Source organism: Trichomycterus rosablanca, chromosome 14 (genome assembly GCF_030014385.1).
Source record: "Trichomycterus rosablanca isolate fTriRos1 chromosome 14, fTriRos1.hap1, whole genome shotgun sequence".
Taxonomy (NCBI): domain Eukaryota; kingdom Metazoa; phylum Chordata; class Actinopteri; order Siluriformes; family Trichomycteridae; genus Trichomycterus; species Trichomycterus rosablanca.
This window is the reverse complement of record NC_086001.1, coordinates 9,341,037-9,353,306: the sequence shown is the minus strand read 5'-3', so window position 1 is coordinate 9,353,306 and position 12,270 is coordinate 9,341,037. Positions and strand designations below refer to the sequence as shown.

The window sequence follows — 12,270 nt, the reverse complement described above, 5'->3', positions numbered from 1 at the left end:
AATTCTCTGGAAAGACTTTTAACAAGATTGTGGTGTGTGTGAAAAGGAGTGGATTGCGATCAACCAACAAACATGTTTTCTTTACAACAAACATTTCAAACCATGACTTTATGGAAGATGCTTTGTACCCAGAGGCACATGCTGAAACAGAAAAGAGCCTTTCTCAAACTGTTGCCACAAAGTTGGAAGCATAATATTTATTTTATGTCTGATTTCATATACCTGTTAGTGGTGGGTGTTGCCGAAACACTTAAACTCATTAATTAGGAGAAGCATCTACATACTTTTGGCCATTTAGTGCACATCAGTGTAAACTGTTGACTTAAACTTTAATAGTAGTGCATTGTTGAACTATTTGTTTCAAACTACAGTTTGAAGTAACCAGATGTCCAGATGACCATCTTTGCTTAACCTTAACGGATTTACATAAGAATCAAGCAGTAATGTGAGCATATTATCAGCAACATCTGGAAGATCAGGTCAGACCTGTCAGTGTAGTCCAAGCTTGTCTGGTCTTTAACATGTCCAATTACACTTACATTACATCTGTCACCACTTTGGTCCTCATTGTAGTCTAAGAATGAGATATATTTGGCTCTGTCTTTGTTAAATGATTTGAGCTTGATTTTGATTGTGCAACAATGCAACAAACCAAAACCCAGGAGTGTTAATGCTGACCATGTGCATTTGTGTGTGGCACGATTTACTATATTATAATGACTACTTCCAGCATGCTAATCTGTCATGTCACAAAACATCACAAACTAGTTCAGTGAACATGGCACTGAGCTCAGTGTTCTGCAATGCACTTCCCAGTCACCAGATCTGAATCTAATACAGCACCATTGGGATGTAGTATCAGATTTGCAGTATTGCAGTAATTCAGTAAAGCAATCATGTTAACACGAATTGAAGTCGGTTCTACCAAGGGTTTCTAATAAAGTGGCCTGTGTGTTTATAGTCTAAGAGACAAGCTGTTGGCTAATTAATACTCGCTTTATTTTAGCCCTGGACCTTGGCCAATCAAAACTAATTGGTATTGATTTTCAGTTAACTTTTCTGACTATTCTGACTAATCACTTGGTTAATATAAAAGCCAAAAGTATGTGGACACCTGACCATAAATTTATTGGAAAATCCATTCGGAAACCATTGGGATTAATAAATTCAACATGACTGAATGGATGACTTGGACATGTGTGGAGGTACTATTGACACAGAGGCATATATGGGGATTTTAGAGACACATATGCTGCCATCGAAGCGGCATCACAGGAAGTCTGTGGTTATTACAGCAAGTCAATGCCAGACCTAATTCATAGACAGAGCTGCTTGTGCTTGACTAGCATGGATGTCAGCATGTCATAAAAAGAAGATTCAATCAACAGCAACCACTTTTAATACTGCACCAATTAGTTGTTCTAACTTTTCTGAAAATAAGGTTTGTAACTGTTTATTTTATACATTTTTTAATGCAGAAAATGTTCAGTTAGTAGTTTTAATTACTACATACCCCTGTGGTGTTAACTGCTGTACAATAGGGATAAGTGGAGGAAACAGATTGAAGACAAGTATGTGTAGGAGGAAGGCCTAACCCAATAAAAAAAAAACTTACTTACTTACTTACTTACTTATCTTAACTATGATTCAGACTGCATTAGTTGACCATGTCGTCAGCCATGGAGATCTGATTGTTCTACCATTGTTTGCTAATTCACCACAAAGACATAATTTAAGTACCACTGAAAAAAACTCAAAGGCACAAGGTATACAGACTCACATAAATAAAAAGAATCAATCAATAAATAGACAAATCAATAAATAAATACAATTAACATTTAGAAGTAACATGCCAGCTTTATTTGCTGTTTATTTCCTCCACATATTTCCTATGTGATGCCCTTTCCAAGCGTATTATTTGCATAGTGTGTGAATGCTTTTGAGAAGTGCGGTGGCATGTTTGACAGGAGAAACTATGAGAAAGGAGTGTGAGCAGTGGATTAAATGTGTTTAGGTGTGTTAATGATCAGACAGGTTGAATCAGGCTTGTTAGAGCAGGAGAAACACTAAATCAAACATGCCAAATGTAGTGAGACTAATGAATGACATTTTTACATTCACAAACTGAATTCTGACTTTATAATGACTTTAAACCTTGTAAAATCCTAGATAATAAATAATAACCTTAATTGCGTTAGACTAGGTGAATTAGAATGAGATAATTGTGTCTTCTTTAATTCGACTGCTCTGTACATTTTACTGATTTCTTGTCTGAAGTGGATTGGCATGTTTCGGCTGTGTGTTCTTGCCTTGTGCCCAGTGTTTCCGTGTGTTTGTGGACCCACTGCGACTTAGGATGAGGTGATTACTGAAGATAAATGAATAAATGTGTAAATATATATAAATGTTCTGCATATGCTGTTTAATACAGTTGATGGTTCATGTCTTGATGATCTCCTGGAGTAGTATAGCCCACCCAATCCTGACTAAGATACATTATTACATAAAAAAACAATATAATAAAAGATAAATAATGATCTGCACAGCAAGAACTTGGATAACTTAATGTGTTTAACTGGAAAACACTGATTCAACAAGCTCACACAAACTCAATCTGGATATTTTTAACCAGATCAGTAAAACTAGTTTGATTAAATCTCATTTAACATAAAGACAGTAGTAATTAAAAATAAATAATAGGTGCCCAGGTGGCGCAGCGGGATATTCCGCTAGCACACCAGCGTCGAGATTCTGAACTCCTCAGCTCGAAACTCGGCATTGCCACCGGTCGGCTGGGTGCCATCTGGCGGGCATAATTGGCAGTGCCTGCAGCAGATACTAATTGGCCACCGTATCTGCTAGGGTGGGAAGACCGGACAATGTGTGGGTGGGATCTTCATACGCTGTGTAAGGACCCTGATTGGCGGAAGAGATGCCTGTGCAGAATGCAGGGGCGAGAAGAGGAGGGCTGTGCACGTGTCAGAAGAGGCATGAGCAGCAACATGCTCTCCTCGGATGCAATCGGGTATCCCTCAGCAGCGGAAAACAAATTGACTGCACTAAATCAGAGGAAAATGGGGAGGAAATGCATATAAAAAAAGATACTGTATGATAAATGGTTTCCTGGATAAAAAAATAAATGAATAAATAATACAACAGTTATAAATAAATAATTATTACAAGGGCAAGATGTTGTTGATGGCTTTGTGCATGGTTGTTGGTGCAGGTATGCCAGTTGGGCTGGTTTGTGTATACCAGATATGACTGATCTTCTGAGATCTCTAGTCTTTAGAGTTTACCCACAGTGGTGTGTAACGTCTAGTAAGCAGCAGTTTTGTGGCCAAAAATGCCTTGTTAAATCAAAGCAAACATAAGAGAATGATAATGCATTGCTTGTTAACATGGATCATGTTTAAATGTCATTTGCTACAAAGAATTCACGCTGTTTTATGAGCAAAGTTGGTTCTAACAAGTGTTTCTAATAAAGTGGCCAGGGTGTTTATAGTCTAAAAGAACCTGGACCTTTGCCAGTTTAAAATGACTGGCATTTTTTCTATGGCTGGCATCCAAATATATTCTGATTAATCACCTGGTTAATATAACAGTCATAAGTATGAGGACACCTAACTGTAAACTTATTAGACATTGCATTCAGAAACCATGGGCATTAATATAACCCCCTTTGCTGCTGCTGCAGCCTCCACACCTCAGGAAAAGCTTTCCACAATACTTTGGCATGTATTTGTAGGAACTTGTGCATATTTAGTGAAAAGTGTATTTGTGATCTTGGTTAAAAAGGCCTGAAATGCAATCAGATTTCAGTTGATCCAAAAGCTGTTAAGCTGTTAAGTGCAGGGCTTTCGTGCAGGCCACTCAAGCAACTTGACACCAAACTTAAACCATTTTATTGTATTTACATTTATTGAAGCTCACTTTGCACACAGTGGTAGTTAAACTGGAAGAGCAAAGGGTTCTTCCCATACCGTTGCCACAATGTGTAACAGGATAAGAGTTTTTTGTTAAGATGATGGAGGCATGCCCTTAAACAGCTACTGACCTTACTGATCTGCTGTTTTGCCCACAGTTACATTCCAAATGTAACCCCAGCACTTTATTGATTAAGGAAACGCTGTGAGCTGAAGCACACACACACACACACACACACACACACACACCTTAACCAACCTGTTTGGTTGGTGCTTCTGTGTCTTGCCTAATAAACACATTAATGGGTGGTTTCATGAGACAGGCAAACATAAGGTGTTATGCAACTGTTATTTACTCAATATTTACTCAGCCTTAAATGTGTTCATTTATTAATTACTTTAGTTCATTTATGTTTTGCTCAATAAAGAAAAACTATATGGCAGATGTTTTAAAGTATTTGAACATTTGAGCATATGCTTGTTGGACATCACTCAGCTCCCATGCTACTGAAAAGGCTTTCCACATTTTCAAAATTTCAGAGTGTGTCTGTGGGAATTTGTACACATTTAGTCAAATGAGCTTTTGGGAAGTCAGGCACTGATATTGGACAAGAATGCCTGGCTCACAATCAACATTCTAATTCATTCATTCAGTGGTTAACCACCACTTTATCCTGATCAGGGTCACGGTGGGTCTGGACAGGTCACCAGTCCTTCAAAGGGCAGACACACATACACACACATGGCATTTTTGTGGCTCCCTGACTGGGAATTTGTACCCAGACTCTTGTTGCTGTATGGCCACAACGCTACCTACTGGTAGCCACGGTGTAAATCATTCCAAAGGTGTACTTTAAAGACAAGGACTAGGATCTGTTGCAGGCTCTGGAGTTCTTTCACACCAAACTCGTCAAACCATGTTATTATGGACCCCCTCTTTGACACAGAGGCACAATCTGGAACAAAAAGAGCCTTTACTAAACTGTTAACACAAATTTTACAGCATCAAATGTATTTTTAAACTGGTTTTTACACCTGTTTGCAATAGGTGGCGCTGCAACACCTCTCGGAGGAAACCCACCAAACCCAGGTGGTATCGAACCCAGGACCTTCTTGCTTTGAGGGGATTATTATTAATTATTATATAATAGATATAATTATATTCTATAATATTCTATATTATTATATAATATATATATAATTATTGTTATTCATTATTTTTTTTATTATTTGAAGTATTATAAATGCATTATAGATGTTTTGTTTTTTATTATTTATTTAATACTACTTTTTATTTAACAATTTTGTTATTAGTGTAAATAATGCTGCTGTATGTTGCTGTTATTATATTACCATTATTATTATTGTTATTATTATAGATGTTTTGTGTTTTTTAATTATTTATTTAATGCAACTATTTTAATAATTTTGTTATTATTGTAAATAATGCTGTTGTCTGTTGCTGCTATTATTATTATAGTAGTATAATTGTTTTGTGTTTTTCATTATTTATTTAATGCTACTATTTATTTAGGAATTTTGTTATTAGTGTAAATAATGCTGTTGCTGTTATTGTTATTAGGGCTGGGCGGATCGATCCAAATATTGATAGTACCGATACCAATCTTGGTATTGGAATCGGATCGATACTTCAGTTAACTTTCAGTTAACTTTTTTTGAGAAAGAGAGATAGAGAGAACATGCTGAGAGAGAGAGAGAACATGCTGAGAGAGAGGAGCTGTGTGGGGATAATTTTCAGAAAAGTGCAATGAAAGGATAATTGATGTTTTGTTATTATATACAGTAATTGGCTGATCACCAATGAACCTCAGAATTGGTTTAATTATAGTAATAAATGCCCTACTGATAAAGCATGACACACTGTTCTACCCTACCTGAAAGTAAATAAACTTATTTTATAAGTAAAAAGTATTGGTATTGGTATCAGCGATACTGGCCCTGTATTTACTTGGTATCGGATCGAGTATCACACAGTATCGCACACCACTAGCTGTTGTTGTTATTATTTTTATTATTATTATTATTATTATTATTATTATTATTATTATACATGTTTTGTGTTTTTTCATAATTTTTTGACATTTTACATTTTTGGCATTTAGCAGACGCTTTTATCCAAAGCGACTTACAGTATACAGTCCGAGCACATGAGGGTCAAGGGCCTTGCTCAAGGGCCCAACAGTGGCAACCTGGCAGTGGTGGGGTTTTGAACCAGCAACCTTCTGCTTACTAGTCCAGTATCTTAACCACTAGGCTACAACTGCCTGTTATTATTGTTATTATTATTATAAATATTTTGTGTTTTTATTATTTATTTAATGCTACTATTAATTTAATACTGTTGTTATTAGTGTAAATAATTTTGCTGTAATTATTATTAAACATGAATAATGATATACTTGTTGATAAGTGTAGTTTTTATTGTTTGTTTATTATTAATTGTAAGTGTATCTCATGTCACTTCCACACATTGATCTCGGGGTGGCGGGTTCCTCTTCTCCTCGCGAGATTTCCTCGTTGTTCTCGCTGCTGATTCTATTTCTCGCGAGAGTTCCTTCTTTCCTCCTCTTTTACTCCCTTCGTTCCAACATGGCAGTCGGCAAGAATAAGAGGCTGACCAAAGGTGGCAAAAAAGGTGCCAAGAAGAAGATGTAAGTTATAAATTTCAACGTTTGTGTGTTAAAAGCATTTTAATCAACCACAGCGAGAGATTTTTGGTTTAAAACGTTTACGGATGTGAGTGATAATGGTCGGATTGGCTTTAGCGGCCCGGCTTTACCCCACAGTCATGACTTAGCCTGTTAGCGCCTGTTCTACTGTGTATTATTCATATTGTTTGGTCTTACGTGTTTATTTCTTTCACAAATGTTCAGTTTGTCTTATAAGTTGTTCCAAACGAGTTGTGTTCATTTATATATACCTAAAGACTGCATTTAGCAGTGTAAAATAGAACATTGACCTGTGTTGCTATCTACTTGGCTATCCATGCTTATTCCTAGCTTCCATAACACACAGTATTTTACACTGTGTAACACTCTGTACTAAGTGTCTCACTTTTTAAATGCTGAATTATAACTGTATTTTATATAGAGATATAATCCAGTTAGCCTTGTTTGCTACCCCACACTAGCAGTCCAGATTATCTGAAGTTAGGGATTGTAAAGTTACTGCAAGTCGTTTTAACCTTCTTAAAAGGCTGCAGCTGCAAAATGTGAATTATTTTTGCCTTGTACATGTGGATGAAAGCACGTTTCAGCAGTTTATAGAGTGAAAATGCAGCTTTTTACATTGCGTTAGTTATAGAGTTATATCTTCTGTGGTCTCTACCCATTTCCTGTAACTATATAATAGTATATTTAAGTTATGCACACATCACAACTGGGTTAATGGTTTGGGGTGTTTAAAGTATTGTCTGCATTTTACTATTACTATTAAGTAGATCATTTAATAGAAGTCGCATGTAATGTATTTGGATGTTTAAAACTTTACTGCTATTTGGAGAAAGGTTTGATAGTAAGACCAAAGCCTCTAATGTACTATTCCATTTATTTAGTATGTTTGCCTTATCAGGAGTATTATAAAGACTTACCGGTTTCCATATAACGTTCATAACCATTGCATGTGGTCATGCTAAAATGTAATATCATGGGATGTAAACAGTTATGTCTATGTAGCGAAGAAAGGAGGCTGTGATATAAAAACTAAAATGTGTCTCTTCTTTTCAGTGTGGATCCTTTTTCCAAGAAGGACTGGTACGATGTTAAAGCCCCGGCCATGTTCAACATCCGCAACCTGGGCAAGACTCTGGTCACCAGGACTCAGGGAACTAGTAAGTAAATCTTTTTTGACCTTTGATTTGGCTGCTTCAAATGCACTTGGCCAATTCAGCTTAGGCTTTGAGTAGACAGGTCTTGGTTAAATGTGTAAGCATACTTATTTTTAATATTGCAAAGAAATGTTCACTAGGTTATTGTTAGATGACTCTGGATTTACTTTACTTTTAAGCTATTGAATTATTAAACCAGACTTTGCTGAAGTCATAACTATTTGTCTAGCTTTTGATTTTGAACAGACCCTAGTTCTATATACTTGTGGAGATTTGTCTTTATTTATTGTGAGGTATTTTCTGCCATTTCCAGGCTTGCTCACAACCCTATAATGCATCTTTCTCTGCATTCTTTGGTTAATTATCCCTATAATCAGTCATGAGCACTGTTAAAGTTGGGAAATTGAGCTTTATAAACCACTTCTCATGTTAGGCCCTGAATTTCTTTGTGGCTGCTTGAGGTCTTTGAAAGTTTTGCTCCAGCTAAGTTACACTGCAATGTTACTTATTTTTGGTCCCAAATGAACAGTGATTACTGTTTTGAGATCGACTGATGTTCCTGTAGATCAGGTTTACATTGTAAGGAAAGCTCCTGGCTGCTGAGTGATCTGCTCATCTGTTTCCTATAGGGATCGCTTCTGATGGTCTGAAGGGCCGCGTGTTCGAGGTGAGCCTCGCTGATCTGCAGAACGATGAGGTTGCCTTCCGCAAGTTCAAGCTCATCACTGAGGATGTGCAGGGCAAGAACTGCCTGACCAACTTCCATGGCATGGACCTGACTCGTGACAAGATGTGCTCCATGGTCAAGAAGTGGCAGGTAGGTAGTATAATGTGATGCTTTATGTGGACAGTGAAGCTTTTTGTTTTAGGTGGGTGATCTCAATGCTGGGTTAGTACTTAAATAAAGTTTATATAACCATCTCAGCCTGCCCCACCCCTCCTCCTCAGACACACAGCCAGTTGTGTCTGTGTAGGTGCCTGGCCTCTACACAGTTGAGATTTGAACCCTGATCCCAGCAGTTGTGGGTTAGCATGTTAGACCTCTGCTCACAATCATATGGCTTCTTTCAGCACACATTTGCCTTTTCGTATAAAATGGATTTCATCCTCTCTAACGCCACTCATTCTCCACAGACAATGATTGAAGCCCATGTGGATGTGAAGACCACAGATGGTTACCTGCTCCGCCTTTTCTGCGTTGGCTTCACCAAGAAACGCTCCAACCAGATCCGCAAGACATCATACGCTCAGCACCAGCAGGTTCGCCAGATCCGCAAGAAGATGATGGAAATCATGACCCGTGAGGTTCAGACCAACGACCTCAAGGAGGTGGTCAACAAGCTGTAAGTACCCTGGTCTTTTTTTTTTCATCTTGCTGAACATATCCTGTCTGAGCAGACTCAGATGTGTACAGATGTGCTACTATTTTGTTGCATGACTTACTGTGCATACTGTAAACCTCATAAATTCTATGTGTTTCTGTTCTAATTGGAACATATATCAATTTACTGCGCTTTTGTACTCAGGTTTATGTCTTCCCAGGGCTCTAGAGTGCGACCAATTTGGTCGCACATGCGACCTAATTTCTCAATGGTGCGACTAAAAAAAATCTCAGGTCGCACCGGTGCGACCAGGCGTCCGAGGGAAAAAAAAAACAACAGACACACATTAGGCCAATATCATGGTCTAAACCAATCAGAGATAGTGAAGGGCGGGACAATATTGTAGCGGTGATATGTGAGCGACATTCAGCTCAGCCAATCAGAATGCAGCACCAGGTTTATACACGTGCGTTCGGACAATCTGCCGTAAGTTTAGTTTTGTATATGAGACTCGCCGGATGTCCCCAGAATGGAAGTTCGGGTTCTGGAGCTCGGCGGTGTAAAGTGTTGTAACGCTCACTTAAGTCCTGACTAAACAGTTAAAGTGACTCGACCCTGTCGTGTGCCTTTATTCCCACACCTCCACCACCGCACAGCAAAAGACCCGCAGCATCCCCACCGGACAGCGGCTAGGTGAGCCGACCCTCTACAGTAGCAAGGGGCTAATGCTAGCGGTAAAGTGCCGCGATAGTGAAAGTAAAAACACGACAATATTTTCGTTAAGTAAAATATAAAAATAACTAAAAGACCAAAATATATTACAATACATGTAGTCAAAATACGCAGTGAGTGCACCGCAAGCGATTTTGGGAATCTGTGTAAAAGATCCAGTAAAGCCGATAATATAATGCACTGCATTTAAGATTACACTAACACACACACAAACATATACATATAATTTTAAATATACACACACATATAAATAGATATACACACATACATACACATTTACTCTATTATTTTTATAATTTTTATAAGTGTGCTATAATTAGTCTGTAATACTATAATTAACTGTAAAGAAGACAGTGGCCGGCAATAGTATATTTGTGACTGGTTCTAATACATTTCGAATTGAAAGGCTGAAAAAGCCCAATGCATCTATAAAACACATTACATGCCGCGATAAATGCACTGCCCAAGTGTCCCCCTCTCCCCACTGCCCTTCATTGTCAGGCAGCAGCAAACAGATCATCAGACGAGGCCATGTTGACCAGATTGTTAGTTATTTCCAAGTCAATATTGCCTGTATTGACAGTGATTAAAAAAAAAAAAAAAGTGAACCTGTAAAACTGCGGTGCGGTCGAAAATTTGGGTGCACCTAACTTTTGTTCTGGTGCACCTAAGAAAAAAAGTTAGGTGCACCAGTGCAAAACGTTAGTCTAGAGCCCTGCTTCCTACTGTACCTTAAAATAGTGCACATTAAAATAGTGTAACAATTAGAATGCTTTGTCAGGGATGTAACTTTTTTTTTTATACATATACCTGATTGTCAGTCAGATGACAGTTGGCTAACTTAGCACCCCATCAAGTTTGTCATCATTCAGCATCATCATTTGACATGTAATGTTGTACAGTAAGATGAACGTGAACAATATAAGCAGAACCAGTGCAACATGCACAGTGTAGATTTTATACAGTCTGTATTAAACAGTTTATAACAGATGCTTAATCAATATGAAATGCTAAGATTAATTATGTCAAGACTCTGTGATAGTGTAAGAATGCTGAATTAAAATATTTACATAATTGTAATGGGGGGGGGGGGGGGGCCTTCATGTATGAAGTTTAACCTTCTGTCAGACTTGTGATTTAAAACCACCTTGTCCCATCTGGTTTTAATGCATAATAGGATTTTCTGATTCATTATTGTAATTATTCCAGCACTTACTCTTCAGATCTGTAGTTTGTAGCATTTTAAATTCTAGCAGCTGTGTGTTTATTGCTTGTAATTATTTAATTTGTTTGCTGATACTTGGTTTACTGTGTTTTACAGGATCCCTGACAGTGTGGGTAAGGACATTGAAAAGGCCTGCCAGTCAATCTACCCTCTGCATGACGTCTATGTCAGGAAGGTCAAGATGCTCAAAAAGCCCAAGTTTGAATGTGAGTTTCTTTCTAATATGAAAGGATTAATGTCGTTGTCTGCCAGATTAAAGTGTCATGAATTCATGTTCTAATGTCAATCAGACGCTCCTCAGCTGACATTTACATTTGCATTTTAAGCACTTGGTAGACGCTTTTATCCAAAGTACCGTGGACAGTATATTGTCTAAGCAATTGAGGGTTAAGGGCCTTGCTCAAGGGCCCAACAGTGGCAACCTGGCAGTGATGGGGCTTGAACCAGTGACCTTTCGATTACTTGTCAAGTACCTTAACCACTAGGCTACAACTGCCTCAACAGCAACATTTTTGACACCTTTTGAAATCTTTCGTCGTGTGTTAAGGCAGATGTTTAAGATCAGTTAGAGATGCAGATTTTGGCAACTTATTCTAACTGATAATCAGCCTGATGACGATAATCAGTCATTAGTCGACGGTTTGCTAATAACTGACACTCATAGCCCCTCATCAAAATTTACATAAATAAGAGATTATAACCCAAATTTTGGCAGATCTGATTTCATAGATTCTCTTATCAAACATTTCAGTTCAAATTTCTAATGAATTCCTGATTGAAGTTGGATAATATTGATACACAGCCTTTGCTGGACTGCTACGTGTCACTTACAGTGAACTTAAATGACTCTGATGCATACAGTTAGTTTGAATGGAAACCTGAACGAGTCTGATATTATTTGGCCTTTATAAGACGCGTTTTCTTTTCAATGTAAATAAAATTCGGATATTGTAATGGACCGTCAGGTGATTTTTGATGCCATTTTAACAAAATCATGTTCGTGTTTCAGTGGGCAAGCTTATGGAGCTGCATGGTGAGGGAGGAAGCAGCAGCTCGGCTAAGCCAGCGGAGGGTGATACCGGGGCAAAGGTGGAGAGAGCGGACGGATACGAGCCCCCCGTCCAGGACTCCGTTTAAGAGTCGCATGCTCGAACATGGATAATAAAAGTCTGGAAAGTTAATGTTAGTTTGGTGTCCCTTTTTAAAGCTGTAGTATGA

The 12,270-nt window shown here is 38.0% G+C and overlaps 1 protein-coding gene across 1 annotated transcript; it reads left to right on the top strand.

The window, feature by feature from the left end:
* The first annotated feature begins 6,500 nt into the window (after positions 1-6,500).
* rps3a (ribosomal protein S3A) lies at positions 6,501-12,233 on the top strand. The gene is made up of 6 exons (XM_063008306.1): positions 6,501-6,598; positions 7,673-7,776; positions 8,403-8,590; positions 8,908-9,116; positions 11,149-11,258; positions 12,062-12,233. Exons 1-6 carry the CDS (start codon positions 6,537-6,539, stop codon positions 12,187-12,189), a joined length of 801 nt encoding a protein of 266 aa, XP_062864376.1. The 5' UTR covers positions 6,501-6,536; the 3' UTR covers positions 12,190-12,233.
* Positions 12,234-12,270: the final 37 nt, after the last annotated feature.

Excerpts from the sequence above, each read along its gene's own strand:
- rps3a (XM_063008306.1), top strand. The coding sequence starts at position 6,537 with ATGGCAGTCGGCAAGAATAAGAGGCTGACCAAAGGTGGCAAAAAAGGT. Across the intron at positions 6,599-7,672 it reads AAAGGTGCCAAGAAGAAGAT|TGTGGATCCTTTTTCCAAGA; the intron begins GTAAGTTATAAA and ends TCTTCTTTTCAG. Across the intron at positions 11,259-12,061 it reads CAAAAAGCCCAAGTTTGAAT|TGGGCAAGCTTATGGAGCTG; the intron begins GTGAGTTTCTTT and ends TTCGTGTTTCAG.